Below are 16,217 nucleotides of genomic sequence, written 5' to 3'. Positions count from 1 at the left end.
GCTGCACTTCCAAGCCATTCGGGAACCCGGTTTTCGGTAGAATCGTTCCCCTAGATATGTTCGACAGATTGAGGGGAACTTCTATGCAAAAATATATTTGTGCGGCGTTCGGTCAATTCAGCTGGGATCTGAGCGGTATTCTCACGAAAGGTGCGCTCCGACCCCAGCTATCTACCGAACGTTCGGTCATCTCAAAGTACCGAATATTGTGGAAAATGTGTATTTTAAAGTAAATTGTCAGTTCTGCTGCACGAGGGGATAATCCACTTAATCGTCCATTTTAGTGGGAGTATCCCTCTCGTGCAGCAATGCCTGTTGGGAAAAGAACAATGCATGTTGGGAGAAATCCCCTGAATTATCTGTAAGGAAACCCCTTGCATGGGGAACTGCTTAAATATGCCAGCTTGTGAATAAACTGAGTTAGTTGACTCCCAAACTGTGTTTCGTCCGGTTATTGGGAGGATTTGGGGACTTGCCTTACTTTTCAGCGCTGACTGTGGATTTACTCGTGGAACCAGCGGAGATCGTGGTCTTTAATACCTGCCCTCCGCTACAATTGGTGGCAAGCGACGGGATCCGACCTTACAGCCGGAAGAGCGCAATTCCTGCAAATTGTAACTGCCGAATGAGAAAAAGGGAATGGCAAGCAGAATCCAACGAAAGAACCGACTACCGAAGTGAATGGAGACGGATTATTCTAAATTAAAGAGACAGACACTAAAAGAACTACTGGAAGCCAGGGGTAAAGTAGCCAGCAGCAAACCTAAGGCTGTACTAATTGCCGAGCTGATGGAGGGAGACCAAGCCCGCAGCGCTACAACCCCAGCAGTCATGGAAGAAACTCTCTACGAGAGAGAAATGAGGACCAGGCTGGCATTTTTACCACAGCCTATATCAGTGGACATGTTGAACTTAGTAATGGCGAATGTGCAGGAGTACGTGATGGCACACAGCCCGCAGTATGCAGCATCTCGAGCAGGGACCCCGACGGAGTCATCCCACAGCCAGGTAAAACCCAAAGTTCCTTATCAAGCATTTAAAGTATTCTGCGAGGAAAAGGAGGAAATCGATGGGTTTTTACAAGATTTTGAGAGGCTGTGCGATTTACATGACTTAGCACGGCCCACGTGGGTCCCCCTGCTGGCAAGTAAACTAGCAGGGCGGGCAGCCAACGCATACCGCGCTGTACCCAGCGAGGACAGCAAGGACTATGAGAAAGTAAAACGAGCGATACTAGAAAGGTATGCCATCACTCCAGAGGCATACCGGCGGAAATTTAGAGACCTGAAGAAACCAGATAAAGACTCACATGCCGAGTGGGCACACAAGCTGGACCAAGCATCCAAAGGGTGGATACAAGCGAGCCAAGCCACGACCATGGAAGGATTGCGGCAGTTACTACTGCTGGAGCAATTCTTTGACCCAAGAATGGGTACGAGACAGGAAACCTCTCACCCTAACCGAGGCAGCACAATTGGCCGACCAGCATTTTGATGCAAGGAGACATCAGATAACCCTCTCCAAGAGTTACCCGCGACCCACGGGGTCACCCAGCGTTCCCGTTACCCCGAGTCCCACTACAACCCCTTTTCGCACGGCCCCAGGGAATGTACCACCTGCTTCCCGGTAGAATGGGTGTGCCAATATCCAGTGCCACTCTTGAAAACAGTGGGGGCATATAGCCCGGGAATGCACCCAAAATCGGGGCAGACCCACCTGGAACCAAGCCCGACCAAATCCAGCACCAAGGGCTGCAGCCCACTATTATCAGCGGGAACCAGCGGCCCAAGAGATGTGGAGTGTTCAACCGGAGGAACCACTAGGGGTATTACATGAGGTGATGTCGGTCAGAGCCACTGACAACAGGCAGCATCATCGCCAGCTGGTGACGCTGGAGGGGAAAGAGTTACAGGGGCTTCGCGATTCCGGAGCCACACTCACCTTGATTGCACCCCACCTAGTTTCCGGGACCGCTCACACTGGTGGATCAGTGGCCGTGAGGGTAGCAGGGGGAGCAGTGTACCGTTTGCCCACTGCTAAAGTACATTTGAATTGGGGTGTGGGGGAGGGGGTTGTGGAAGTAGGTCTCATGCAAAACCTACCTGCCGATGTGGTACTGGGGAATGACCTGGGCCAGATGACATCTGCTTTTGTCCCACAAGCTCCCTATCAAGAAGCACAGCCAGTCACCACCCGGCAACAAGCCCGCACCACGGCTCCACCTACACACTCTGAGGCTCAGGTAAGAGACCAAGACCCTCACCCGACACGTATGTCCTGGGATACCCCAGCTAAGTTTGAAGCCGAGGTAAAGGCAGATCCCACATTACAGGTGTATAGAGACAGGGTACACACTGCACAAGCGGGGACAGAGGGGGAGCGGTATACGTGGGAAAAGGGGCTACTATACCGCACTGCAGAACGGGGAGTGGGGGGGTCCGCCACAGTGACCACCAAACAGTTAGTGGTTCCCCAGAAGTACCGTCCCGAGCTACTTAAGATTGCTCACGATATTCCCTTATCCGGACATCTAGGAATGACTCGTACCGATATAGATTGACACATGCATTTTTCTGGCCAGGGATTTCTAAAGATGTGAGACAATCCTGCACGTCCTGTGATATATGTCAGCGAGTAGGCAAACGAGGTGACCGCCACAAAGCGAAATTATGTCCCCTCCCGATTATTTCCGAACCGTTCAGTAGGGTGGCCGTTGACATAGTGGGGCCACTATCCAAACCCAGTCCCTCCGGTAAAAAGTACATCTTAATGGTAGTGGACTATGCCACCCGATACCCCGAGGCCGTAGCTATCTCGAATATCCATGCCGAGACCGTAGCCGAGGCATTGATGAAAATATTCTCCCGGGTGGGGTTCCCCCAAGAAATAATATCCGATAGGGGCACCCAATTCACCGCCGAGGTCACCCAGCAACTATGGAGAGTATGTGGCATTAAGCCCATAATAAATTCCGCATCCAATCCCCAGTCCAATGGCTTATGCGAGAGATTTAACGGTACGCTAAAACAAATGCTCCGTACGTTTGGGGAGGCACACCGAGACTGGGAAAGTTTTCTGCCCCATTTACTTTTCGGCTATAGAGAGGTACCCCAAGAGTCCACAGGATTTTCCCCTTTTGAATTGCTGTTCGGGAGAAGGGTGCGGGGACCGTTAGATCTCATTAGAGAGCATTGGGAGGGAGAGAGTAGCCCAGATGGAACCCCTATTGTATCCTACGTACTGGAATTCCGGGACCGTCTGGAGGCGCTGACTCAGGAAGTGCGCACCAACCTCCAGGCGGCCCAGCAACGCCAGCGCCGTTGGTACGATAAGGGAGCCAGAGACCGCAGCTTTCAGGTAGGGCAGAAGGTTTTGATTTTAAAACCTGTCCGCACAGACAAGCTGCAGGCCATCTGGCAAGGCCCATACCAGGTGGTGGAACAGAAGTGTGACACCACCTACGTGATTGGCCCCTGCTCAGGGGTAGGGAAGAGACGCATGCTCCATGTGAACATGCTCAAACCCTACCATTAGAGGATAGAGGACGTGGCGGCAATATGCGCCTCAGCCTCGGAGGATCAGGAGAATTTACCCCTACCTGACCTGTTGGAACAGGAGGAGCAGACCGAGCCCTCCAAGGGGGTTCAGCTGGGGGAGCGGCTAAGCCCACAGGAGCGTGCCCAGGTACAAGAGCTGATCGTAGCTAAAGGGGCTACCTTCTCCAATTTGCCGGGGTACACTCCGCTAGCCACTCACCGAGTTGAAACCCCAGGACAGCTACCCATGCGGCAAACTCCGTACCGCGTTCCTGAAGCAGTCAGGACTCACATGGAAAAGGAAATAGCGGAAATGTTGCAGCTAGGGGTGATCGAACATTCCGATAGCCCCTGGGCATCGCTGGTAGTGCTGGTACCCAAAAAGGACGGCACGACACGTTTCTGTGTCGACTACCGGAGGCTAAATGACAAAACGGTGTCTGATGCCTATCCGATGCCCCGGATAGACGAGCTGCTGGATAAGATGGCACGGGGTCAGTATCTCACTACCATAGATCTATGTAAGGGATACTGGCAGATTCCGCTAGCCGAGGATGCCATCCCTAAGTCGGCGTTTGTCACCCCGTTTGGCTTGTATCAATTTCGAGTCATGCCATTCGGGATGAAAAACGCTCCGGCGACGTTTCAGCAGATGGTAGATCGGCTACTGGATGGATTCCAGGAATACGCCTGTGCCTACTTAGACGATATAGCTATATTCAGTCAGACCTGGGCCGAGCATCTACAACACATAGGGGCCATACTCGATCGCATTGGAGAGGCAGGGTTGACGCTGAAACCCAGTAAATGTCATATAGGGATGGCAGAGGTGCAGTACTTGGGCCACTGGGTGGGAAGCGGGCGACAGAAACCCGAACCAGCTAAAGTGGAAGCGGTAGCTAAATGGCCGACCCCTAGAACGAAAACCCAGGTGTTAGCATTTCTGGGTACCGCCGGGTACTATAGAAAGTTTGTACCCAATTATAGCGCCCTGGCCAAACCCCTGACTGACTTGACCCGTAAGAATCTTCCTCGACAGGTTGTCTGGGCCCCAGAGTGTGAACAGGCCTTCCAACAACTAAAAACTGCACTAATTAATGCTCCAGTACTTGCTGCTCCTGATCCAACTAAACGATTTCTTGTCCACACAGACGCTTCAATGTTTGGATTGGGGGCAGTGCTGAGCCAAGTTGGAACTGATGGCGGCGAACACCCCGTAGCATACTTGAGCCGAAAGCTATTACCACGAGAAGTAAGCTACGCCGCCATTGAGAAGGAGTGCCTGGCCGTGGTGTGGGCCCTTAAGAAATTACAGCCCTATTTGTATGGACAACCTTTCTCCCTACTCACAGATCACAACCCGTTGGTGTGGCTTAACCGTGTAGCAGGAGACAACGGCCGGCTGCTGCGCTGGAGTTTGGCGCTGCAGCCCTTTGACTTTACAATACACTATCGCCCAGGGAAGCAAAACGGTAACGCCGACGGGTTATCTAGACAAACTGAACTTGAAAAGTGATCTGTGAGTACTTTCCCGGACCTCCCCAAGCCGATCCGTTGGGATCAGACTGTGTATGCCGGCTTGATTCTGGGGGAGCATTGTGGCAAACCTAGCCACTGTTGAACTATAATATGGGAAGGTTGTCTGGAGGCTGTAATATGTGCCATGTATATTTGCTGTGTATGTGTTATGTTATGGTGATTCGCATGCTGGCAGCCGTAAGCTACCAGCATACAAGTACTTCGTTTGGCGAACAGCGGCGATCTAAGCCGTTCGCCGAACGAATAAGGGCCCCCTGGTAGATCACACACTTATGGTCGTGTGGCACTTGTTAACCGATTGCAACAATGTTGCAATCGGTAATTATAGACTATTCTGGGTGGCCGTCGTTCGACTACCGACCATGCAGCGGTCGGCCATCTTGGATTCGTCTATTTGGCAGCGGTGTTTGGTCGTCGAGTGCCTGGAACTAAAAACGGCTACTCGATGATGCGAACACCGCTGCACTTCCAAGCCATTCGGGAGCCCGGTTTTCGGTAGAATCGTTCCCCTAGATATGTTCGACAGATTGAGGGGAACTTCTATGCAAAACTATATTTGTGCGGCGTTCGGTCAATTCAGCTGGGATCTGAGCGGTATTCTCACGAAAGGTGCGCTCCGACCCCAGCTATCTACCGAACGTTCGGTCATCTCAAAGTACCGAATATTGTGGAAAATGTGTATTTTAAAGTAAATTGTCAGTTCTGCTGCACGAGGGGATAATCCACTTAATCGTCCATTTTAGTGGGAGTATCCCTCTCGTGCAGCAATGCCTGTTGGGAAAAGAACAGTGCATGTTGGGAGAAATCCCCTGAATTATCTGTAAGGAAACCCCTTGCATGGGGAACTGCTTAAATATGCCAGCTTGTGAATAAACTGAGTTAGTTGACTCCCAAACTGTGTTTCGTCCGGTTATTGGGAGGATTTGGGGACTTGCCTTATTTTTCAGCGCTGACTGTGGATTTACTCGTGGAACCAGTGGAGATCGTGGTCTTTAATACCTGCCCTCCGCTACAGCAGGTCTGAGGGGTACCGTGCCTCTCCTTCTCTATTCCTCCTGAGCTACCCGCAGTGGGGGCCAGAATAACCCCCCTGGCCCACAGGGGGGTAAACGGGACCGGCAGGCATCTCAGGGAGTCGGCGTGTGGCAGCCGCGAAGGGAGACAGGACAGCGGCCGTCCACCCCTCTCCCCTTTCGCGTAGTCAGTCCCCAAAGCTTCATTCAGGCCCCTAGGGTCTCAAAGCTCCCGATCTCGGGGTCTGCCACCTCGACCACCGCTGTGTGCGAGTCTTTCGGACTCTTTGCTGGTGTCAAATCTGCAGGATTTGCCTGAGAGGCCAGATTTCTCCGGAGCCTCTCCTGCATGCGACCGGTCAGCATGGCGGTCCGGCCCCGCCCCCCCTAGCTGCTTTTTGAGAAAATAAAATATGTCATAGTTATAATCCAACCAGAAACAGCTAAATACATGCACTCTTTTCATTTATGCTTCCATTTTGCACACTAAGAAAATATTATGTGGATATACCTTTAAATGAAAACTTTCCTATTAGCAAGATCAGGCATACAACCTAAAAAGTAGAATTTTAAGATATAGCTAGTCCTCTCTATAAATACTTTATTTTACTGCAATATTTTAGGTGCAAGAAACTATATAATACATAATTATTTATTTTTACATATATACCATGAATTCTTTTATAAATATTCTATGAATTTAATCATTTCTCCTATGCATAGAAATAATTACTAGAGATGGGCAGAATTGCTACGCAGAACAAATGGATCATTTTCTTATATATTTGTATCACTTTCTGCAATATGTGTTAGGAATTTATTCCAAAAAAGAAATTGTATAATTATGTACATTTAAAAATCCTTTGTGTAACATAAAGGTGCTGCCAATTGAGATTATATGCTTATAAAAATAGATCCTTCTCATCACTCTATACTCCACTACTATCCCTGATGAAGTGAACGCAGGTTCACGAAACGCGTAGGATTCCTGACCAAACCTCACACAGATTGATCAAGAGTGATCTCTTGTCTTTCATCCATCTCGAGCGGACGGTCACACTTGTATCTTTCACACACATGGGTGCAATCCAGCACACCGCGCTGAACTCCGACGGCTATACGAAAAAGACCCCCCACATAGCAGGACGACTGCAGGGGGAGAAGAATTACACTGATACAATGCTGCACATCTCCACGACGGAACCCTCTGGCAGATAGCCAGTAGCAGCAACAGCTTCATCACCCAGTGCCTGCAGCATATCCAGCTTCTCTACACACAACTAGGATTTCAGCACCTATTCAGCCGCACCAGTAAGCTGTCAGCTTCTTAAACAGGTTGGACTTCCTTTTCATAGCACGCTGTTTTTTTCTAGTACATTCTAGTACGTTCTAGTTTTGTATTTTTTTTTAACTCTCAATTTTACTTTTTTCATGTTTTTAATGTACCATACTTTCTACAAATAGATATAGTTCCCTTTTTTTGGCTATATTACACAAGAGTGTGCGCACACTTAGTACTAGTATATAATATTATCTTACCTATCTTTCTTTGTCATTGTATTTTTTTTTTTTTTTAATTCTTTATTTTTGTAGTGCAAAAAAAGATATGACAACGCTTATGTGGTACCCCAACGGCATTCCACATGAGTTTCAACAACAGTGATAACAGTGGGGTACACGGAATACATGCACCGTCAGTTCTATTGCAAGTAGTTTATACGAAAAATGAGTACATGAGATAAGCGCAGGTTAATAAGGTTATACATATAGATTAAACACTCAGTAGTTCCCTCGGTCATATGTAAGATCGTAACTGAGCTGGTTTATGAGTAATATGGGAATAAACAGGGTTAACTTGTCTTGCATATGTTATAAAGAAAGCTTTTTGTTGCATGTCTAGTGTTTTGTGGCGGTGGAGTGATCGTGTGTCTCGCTTGTGTAGGACCTGCTGGGCTAGTGATAGGTATGGTATGCTGTACCTACATAGGCTGCAGGGCTCCAAAGAACAAGAAATATTACTATGTCATGCTGATAAATAAAGCAGCGTCGCTTTGTAATCTAACAGTGTATATAGGCTTAACTTGTAATCTGTTTGTGGTATCGTCTTAGGTACTTGTAAAAATTCAAGTCAGATATGGCAGTGATAAACCAATAACATATAAACAGTGATATAAACAACTTGCTGGAACAGTGATGAAGCAGGTTAGTCTTCACTTAAATCTGAATAGTTCTCGTCCTTCCAGACAGCTCCGCTGCAATGGCTGTTCGCCACTGGAGTTATGAGGACTCAATGAACTTGTGTCAGTGTCTCTTTTAACCAACGCCTTTTGATGGGAGTATGTCGGTGCCCGCTAGTGGTCCGCGGGAGGCCGCTGATTCACAAGGCCTCGTGAGGGTATCCTCCGTGCCCCAGGCTGGTAGGTAGGTCTGCATCTCTTGATCCCACACTCGGTGCTTAATACAGACCAGAGTGTCTCCCCATGTGGGGGTAACGGGAGATCTGATGGCATGCTTCTTCTTGCGGCGTTTGAGCCTCTGTTTGAGTGGGTGATGCTTTCGGGAGTTAACCCGTCTGGCCTGCAGCCCAGGATGGCGGCTGCTCCCGGCTCCGCGCAGCCTGGTTGTCTCGTGTGTTGCTGTTCGGCGCTCAGTGGTCAGCCAATCAGACGTGCAGTGCTCTGGTGTGCTGCTGGGGCTTTGGGGTTGTCCGGCGTTCTCTTTGTCGCTTGGGTGAGCGCAGGAGCCTGCGCCTGGGTTGGCGCGCACATGTCGGCGCTCGTGTGGACGGATGCCCGCCTGGAATACCTGTAGTGGGACACCATAGTGGCGCCTGCGGGTCGTCGGTCGGATCCACCCGGCCACTGCTCGTGCCGCTTGAAGGTTGGGCATACCCCTGCTGCACTGCAGTTCGTAGAAGGCTAAGCAAAGCCGGTCCAGGGCCTCTAGGGAGGGAGGCTTCTTTCAGGTTTGTGTACCTGCTCGGTTGTTGTCGCTTATCCGCTTGTCTTGCGGGGACCGGGATGACCCCCACCGGTCCAAGGGGGGGGGGGTTCAGAGGTTAGTTGTGGTTGCTGGGGTGTCCGGCGCCGGAGTGAGCGGCTGCCTCTCCCCGGATCTAACTCCCGCAGGCCTCAGATCGCTTTTTGAGCCGTATGCCCCGATCGACTTCAGAAGGGTATCTCCCGATTCCCTGATGTGCCCCCGACGTGGGTAGCACACCTTGGAGGGTCGGTGGGCCATATAGCTGCCACTATTGCCCTTTGTTTCCCTTGCCCATCGGGAGCTCCTTCCCCGCACGTCTGTTCGCCTCGGCGGTCAGACTCCGCCCCGTCATTGTATTTTTTTTATACATATTTTTAGATTTCATATAAGATTAAATACATGTTTAATATGTTTACCCAAATTATGTGATTAGAGTGTATACTCTGTGCTACCTTATTTATTCTTATGCTATTTTGTTTTATATAAGAAAGTGTAGGGACACTTTCTTTTAAAGGAGCTGATTAAAGAACACTCTTTTTCCATCTATCACGGACACCCTCTTTATCAAGTGTAGTCTACTTTTACATAACAATTATTAACTCATTACATTGTTCATTCCCATATTGGGAGTACACTTCCTTTTGCACAGTTTATACATACACCAAAATAGTTTTAACTTTTTTGGTTTTCAGTGTTCACATGTGCCAGTGGGCAAACAGTTCAGATTTTGAAACTCAGAAATTGTAAGTATCCAAGCCCAGATTTCAACCTTCTTGGTCTTGAAATCTACCATCTGGCAGCTTCCAATACGGCTATGTTGCATTCCAAATGCAGACTTATTTTAGCAAGTTTTACAAAAATAGAAATTGTTGAGTACTGTAAACTGTTACGGTTGCCTCCAGGCTAGCTGAAAGTTGGACCGCTTAGATGTCCTGGTTCCCGATCTTGAAGAGTAGTAGCGAAGTTCCAAACAGCATCCAGTAGTAATCCTGTAAATGTAGATATCCCATCACTGCCACCAAATGTTACGGTTGCCCCAGGCTAGCTGAGGGTTGGACCGTAGAAAGGATGCTCCTAGCGCTCACCAAGGACCATCAGCCCCGTAGACACCATAAATACTGCAGACCCCATGAACCGCCGCTGCTGATTTGGGGTCTTGCCATCTTCTACCCACCCTGGACCTACGACAAGGTTCCAGGTTACAGTGAGGGAACCTCTCTTCCTCCCAGAGAGCGAAACAGGATCAGGAACAAGAGCTCTTACAAGAGCTCAGTAAAACCAAAGGAGTATGCAGAGCATAGCAATCCCTGTAGTGATTATAGCTGCCCCCTCCAAACACGAGTCAAGGCTGCGAGTTGAAGGGTCACGTAGAACTGGTTTAATGGGCACAAAGGACTTTCTTATATACACATTTCCCCACAAGGTCACCACCCATGTGGACTTTGTGGTACACAGGAGACAAATTTACAACAACCAGTCAATACGTTACAGTACAGGCAGACACTCCCAGCCAAGGCACACAAACCCTCCCCTCTGCCTGTGGCTAACTTAATTATCACACCCAGAAAATATACAGGTTTGTACCCAAAACATAGAAACAACCCAAAACAACAACATGTCCCTGGATAGCCCTGATCTGGGTGAACAACATATCCAAAAATCACCCAGATCAGAGCAAACGTCATATTTGACCAACCACACGCATGGCTTTCATGCCCACAGTTCCACAGATTTAGGCTGTGTGGCCAGTCTTTCTTCTCTATCCTGGAGATAATTGGCTTAAGTGGCTGTTGTAACATAATTATCTCCAGGTACAGAAAATATCTCTAAGTCAAAACTGTTACAAAAACCACATAAAAATACATAATTCTTATAATACAATGTTTAACCTACATGTCCAACATACCCCCAGATAGCTTGGATCTGAGTGCTCAATATGTCTGAACAGCACTCAGATCTCACAAATATAGTTGGATCGCCATGGGGTTAAACAATAGCAAGGGCTGATGAGAGATTGAGGAGGGACAAAGCAGCCAGTTTAAACTGGTCTGGCAGTGTCCCTGGGACCACGCCCTGCTGGAGAAACAATGGGACAGGAAAAAGGGAGAAGGGAAGAGGCACATTTTCCCATGGCTTTAAAGGGGCAGAAAACAGTCTTTTCAAATCCAATATGCCCAAATGGGGTTTTATAGATGGCTACTCCCAGTTCCATAGTCATAGGGCAGGAGTGTGGCAATCAGGCTCCTCCAAAAGTCAGTGGCAAACGGCAGTTTGTCACATAAAGAATTTCTGGATTTTCAGTTCAAATGGCCCTGTACTGCACCGAATGGTTGTGCTCAATTCTGTTCAAGGCTATTTGGACTATGTACTTATATACTGGTTTATGTTGCTATCCATCTATCAATCCTTCTATCCATTCATTCATCCATCTTTAAGGATATTGTTCGTTATGATACTTGTTCACTTAAGTGTATCACAACTACCTGGCACACCATAGATTCAATTAATACAGCAACTACCAGTCAACTGCTCATAAATGTTTCAATATATGGAATGCTACCATAACTGTCATATGACATATTTATAACCTGATAAATACAAAAACTACTTTTATTACAGCTGACAAAAAGTAGAGTTTTTGCTCATACCAATGTATTGGGATATCTCAGGATAACAGGTTGAACAGGAACTCCAGGAAGAAATGCACCTGATGATTTAGTGAAAAAAAAAAAAAAAAGATTTAGCAGTTTATTGTCCATAGATCAAATAGAATTTATTTATTTACACTTCCGATGTGAATTTTCAACATAAATACTCTAAATAAATTATAGTACCTCAAATAGGAGAAATATGCATTGAACCTATTGGAATATTTTTCCTTGCTTTTCTTTTTCTTTTTTAATTCTTTATTTTTGGCTGGCAGAGTAGTACATATATCACATTGTACAAAGGTTCAGCATGTCAATAACAGTGTTACATGTTTCAAGAATCAGCATCTTATCAAACCATGTTAAACACTAAATAAAGCGATCCCTGAGATACTTATAAGGATCTGAACCTCTTAAGGCTTTTTGTTATCAACCCTGTCAGATTTTTTTTATTATAATATATATATAAAAAGGAAAGTGTTTTGTTAATGTAGTCATATAAAGCTCCAAAATCATTTCAAATCATTATTAGGATAAGCATTGCTGGGTTAGATAAAGATCCCAACTTTTTTAAATAAAGAATTTTGAAAAACCATAGCTTTATGTTCCTATGGAGATATCTTGAGATAGAAGGCCTTGTGATGGAGTCTGCAGAGAATAAACAATAGACAGAACCAGAAGAAAGAAAGAAAAGAGGAGATGAAGAATAAAGAGAAGATGGTTGCCGATAGAGTTAAGTCTTCTGATATGTCACACTAATTAAAAGGGTAGGCAGGGCGAGGGGGCGGGGGCAGATGGAAGGGAGCTCCTGCAGTGCAGTTGCATTAATTCTAAATGAGTAACACTTTAGTCAATCAACAAACTCACTTTTAGTCCAGGGTTCCAAAATCTTTTCGAACTTATGTATAGAGTTCTCACCTGTGCTGTCAATTTATCCATAACGTAGTTGTCTTTTATTTTGTCCATAACAGTTGAGATAGAGAAATAGTGGGATTCAGCCAGTCCTGGGCCATGGCTCATGTAGCTGCTTTTATGAATAAGATTTTGGTACGTCCTAGTACATCCGTCTAGTGTTCTATTTACCAGGCATACCCACGGGTTCATGGTGGGTGTGCAGTCAAAAATCTGTGCTAGAATATCTCCTACTTTGTCCCAGAAGGTTTGAATCTGACGGCAATCCCACCACATATAAAGATACATGCCTCGGAGGCCACAGCCTAACCAACACAAGTCTGTTGGGGTTTGTTTTATACAATATGGTTTCAATTGTTTGGTATACCAGCAAAACATGGTTTTAAAGCACTGCTCCTGTAATGTGACACATATGGAGGATGTGGCATTCACTTCCCATATATCCTGCCATTCAATACCTTCTAATTCTTCCCCTAAATCAATTTCCCACTGTGAGATGTAAGACATTTGTCCCCACTCTGTTGTTTCTGAGCAGAGGTGAGCATATAGAAGAGTAATTAGACCTCTCTGCGGTGTCTCACTCAGACACTTCTCACAAAAGGGCATTGTAGTGTGGGCCACCTCCCTGATTCACTTTTTTGTGCAAAGGCTTTAATCTGGAGATATCTGAAGAAATTAGCTGGGTTGAGAGCTACTCGGGCCTTTAGAACATCAAAGGAAAAGCTGTTTCCCTGTTCGAAAAGCTTGCAAAATCTCTGAAGGCCTGCAGTTAAGTTTTACAATTTAAATCTGTGAGCCGACAAGTCCCATTTTCTGAGGGAATTAAGTATGGCTGGGCAGGTGGGCAGATTGCTCTGTTTTCCTTAGGGACCTACATATGAAACTGGGGGCAATCTGCACCCATCAACAATGACTCAAAGTCAACCCATTTCCTTACATCTAATGGGACATGCCACATTTGATGTTGAGCTGGGAGAGTTGGGAGAGTTGAGCTGCCAGGTCTGTCTTTCCCCTTACTTTTCAACAAGGTATAGTCTAGACTTGCGCATTTGGTTTCAAAGGATTTGCGATTTGTCAAAATTTAGGGCAGTCAGCGATTTGTTCAAATTCTGAAACTCTGAAGAGTCATTTGGACGTATCATGAAACAAACAAAACCGACAATGATCAAGCCATTTTGTTTCTGTGGTCATTCATAGTGTCTGAAAAGAGGAAGAGTGGAGCAGAAGATGGGATGTACAAAACTGGAGAGATAGAAGCTCCAACCAAATTTGTAGTGGTTGTGGGGTAATACAGTGCCTAACCCAGAAAAAAAAGAGATAATAGAGAGGGCTTGAAACAGGTCTGCAAAGAGGCACACCCGATTTCACTCCTTTTTTTTTTTTTTTTTTTTTTTTTTGAATATTTTTATTGTTTCACATAGGAATGCAAGCGGTTGCCCACGCAGGGGCTTAAGCAGTAGTTTATATCAAACATTAAGGTGAACAGTCGCCTACGTAGAGGCTTAATTGTTAGCGTATGAGGAGAAATGCAGATTATCGCCTGTGCAAAGGCATATTGATCAAAACATAGACTTAAACACATACTAAACTTTGGACGGGTACACTTGTAGGCATTACAACATGAGCTGTATAGTCTGAGCTAATGCGCTATTTGTTTAGATTTAAGTAACAGCATTTTATGAACACAGAATTGCATTGCTAACTGAAACCTGTATGGACTTAGGGCATTGATGTGTAGAGGATCGGTTAACGTAAAGTAAGCTGTAATATATGCTTAATCTGTGAGGTCACGCACTCATCTATTAGCAATACCTTGCTGCATTATAATCGGAGTAAGGCCCGAAAGGTGACGGAAGCTTAGGTATGAATAGGGCCTAATCCTTAGGTTAGTTGTCGTGACCGCAGTACTATTGTCGTGTAGCTACATGTGTAGCGTGCGTCTTCCTAATGGGAGGTGTTAGCCTTTTGACCTACATCATCTTGTATATCCATCTGGCTATTTATTCAACAACAAAAATAAACGGCATTAAGCAAGAGCCCTGGGGGGCTTTGAAATATAAATAGCATGAGCAGAAACAACAAAAGGAAACAATGGCATAAGTAGCCTTAGCAAGACTGATTCGAGCTGCAGATTAATTAAAATTATCCAGGGCCTTATCAGCATCCTGTGATTCAGTGAATGAGTTCCAATGGCATTATCAGGTGCTTGACCGTTCCATCCAAGCTTTGTGTGCAGTTGGAAGTGTTGCATAGTCTGGCTGGCTGTGTGGGAACAGTGCCTAGTCATGTGGCGTGTCCGGGTCACCCACACTGGTCAGGACGTAGCCAGCGCCCCTCTATCTCTCCGGGCGCTCGGCCCCGGACGGACCCCCAGATTGTCCCAGGCCTCCCCCGTACGCACCGCGGCCCGGTGGGCACTCGGGGGCATCCTGAACGTTTGTGGCCCCTCCACCCCAAGAGTCCACATGCCCAATGTCCCCTGCACCTCCCCCGTACCTCCAGTACCCCGGCAGGTTCAAGGTCCGCTCTGTGTGCCTCTCCCATCGCCGGCCGCTGCTACTGGGCCAGAGCTGCACGGCCCCGCGGCCACCGGTCCACCGGGGGCGCGAACCCCCCAGCCCCGTCGGGCTCACAGCGGTGGGGACAAGTTCCTCCGGGTGCCCACCTCATCCGGGGGTCGAGCGGCCTTGGTGTTGGCTCCCAGGCCATCCGGTCAGACCGTCCGCAGCTCCGACCACCACGGGTCAAAGGGTGGGCGCAGGGTGTCCCCCCATGCATGGGTTAGCCGTTTCCTGCGTCTGTCTGCTGGCGGGTCCCACATAAATAGCCTCTGCCATTGCTGGGCAGCATCACAGGCACCGGTCGGGAGCTCCCTCCTCGGTGTCCGCGGTCCCCGCGTGGCCGGGATTACCCCCGCCGGCCGGGGGGGGGGGGGGAACGGGGCCGGGCCAAGGGTCTCTCCACGCCAGGAATGCTTGTGTTGCGGCGGGTTGGCTCTGTGTTGCGCCATTTCACGGCGCCATGCTGCATGCAATGGCGGCCGATGCTCAGAAGCCGCGTGTAGGCCAGACCCAGTCTTCTCCGCCCGCTTGCCACTCGGTCGACTTCTTGCAGGTATCTGGTGGGTGTCGGAGCTTTCCCCCTCTTAGATGCAGCATGTTTTGCTTTTTTTGAGCGGTTTTGGGCCATGTTTGGTGCTATTTCAGGCGATTTGCCGCTGGAGCCCATCCAGATGGCGTCCAGTCGGCCCGGCGGCCCGGCCCCGCCCCCGATTTCAGTCCTTTTACCCTAATGGAAATTACTGAGAAAAGGTAATTGGCATACAGTGCCTAAAGGGCTAGAAGGCTGCAAAAGGAAGTAAAATGGGGGTAAGAATAGGAAAACAAATGTGGATAGGGAAATCACTTAAAATAACATAAAATAAGCAGCCGCTTAGTAGATAGCTCCCTAATTCCCACGGTATTAGGGAGCTATCTACCTAAAGGCTGAAAGACCTAAATTGGTCTTTCAGCCACATTTACCAATACTAAGTAAAGATTACTTAGTATTAGTGTGGCGAAACCGACCTCGCCACGTGTCCTTGGAGG

At 47.6% G+C, this 16,217-nt stretch overlaps 1 protein-coding gene across 2 annotated transcripts in view; it reads right to left on the bottom strand.

Annotated features, from left to right (window-relative positions):
• Positions 1-16,217, bottom strand: part of LPCAT2 (lysophosphatidylcholine acyltransferase 2) — a 1,632,697-nt gene that overhangs the window by 654,780 nt on the left and 961,700 nt on the right. For both annotated transcript variants that reach the window (XM_063438673.1, XM_063438674.1), the window contains exon 7: positions 11,719-11,777. In XM_063438673.1, coding sequence (XP_063294743.1) covers positions 11,719-11,777 — 59 coding nt within the window. The remainder of the gene's footprint in view (positions 1-11,718; positions 11,778-16,217) is intronic.

This window comes from Pelobates fuscus, chromosome 12 (genome assembly GCF_036172605.1).
Source record: "Pelobates fuscus isolate aPelFus1 chromosome 12, aPelFus1.pri, whole genome shotgun sequence".
Lineage (NCBI taxonomy): Eukaryota > Metazoa > Chordata > Amphibia > Anura > Pelobatidae > Pelobates > Pelobates fuscus.
Note: the sequence above shows the minus strand (reverse complement) of the source record. Positions and strands in the feature narration are given on the sequence as shown.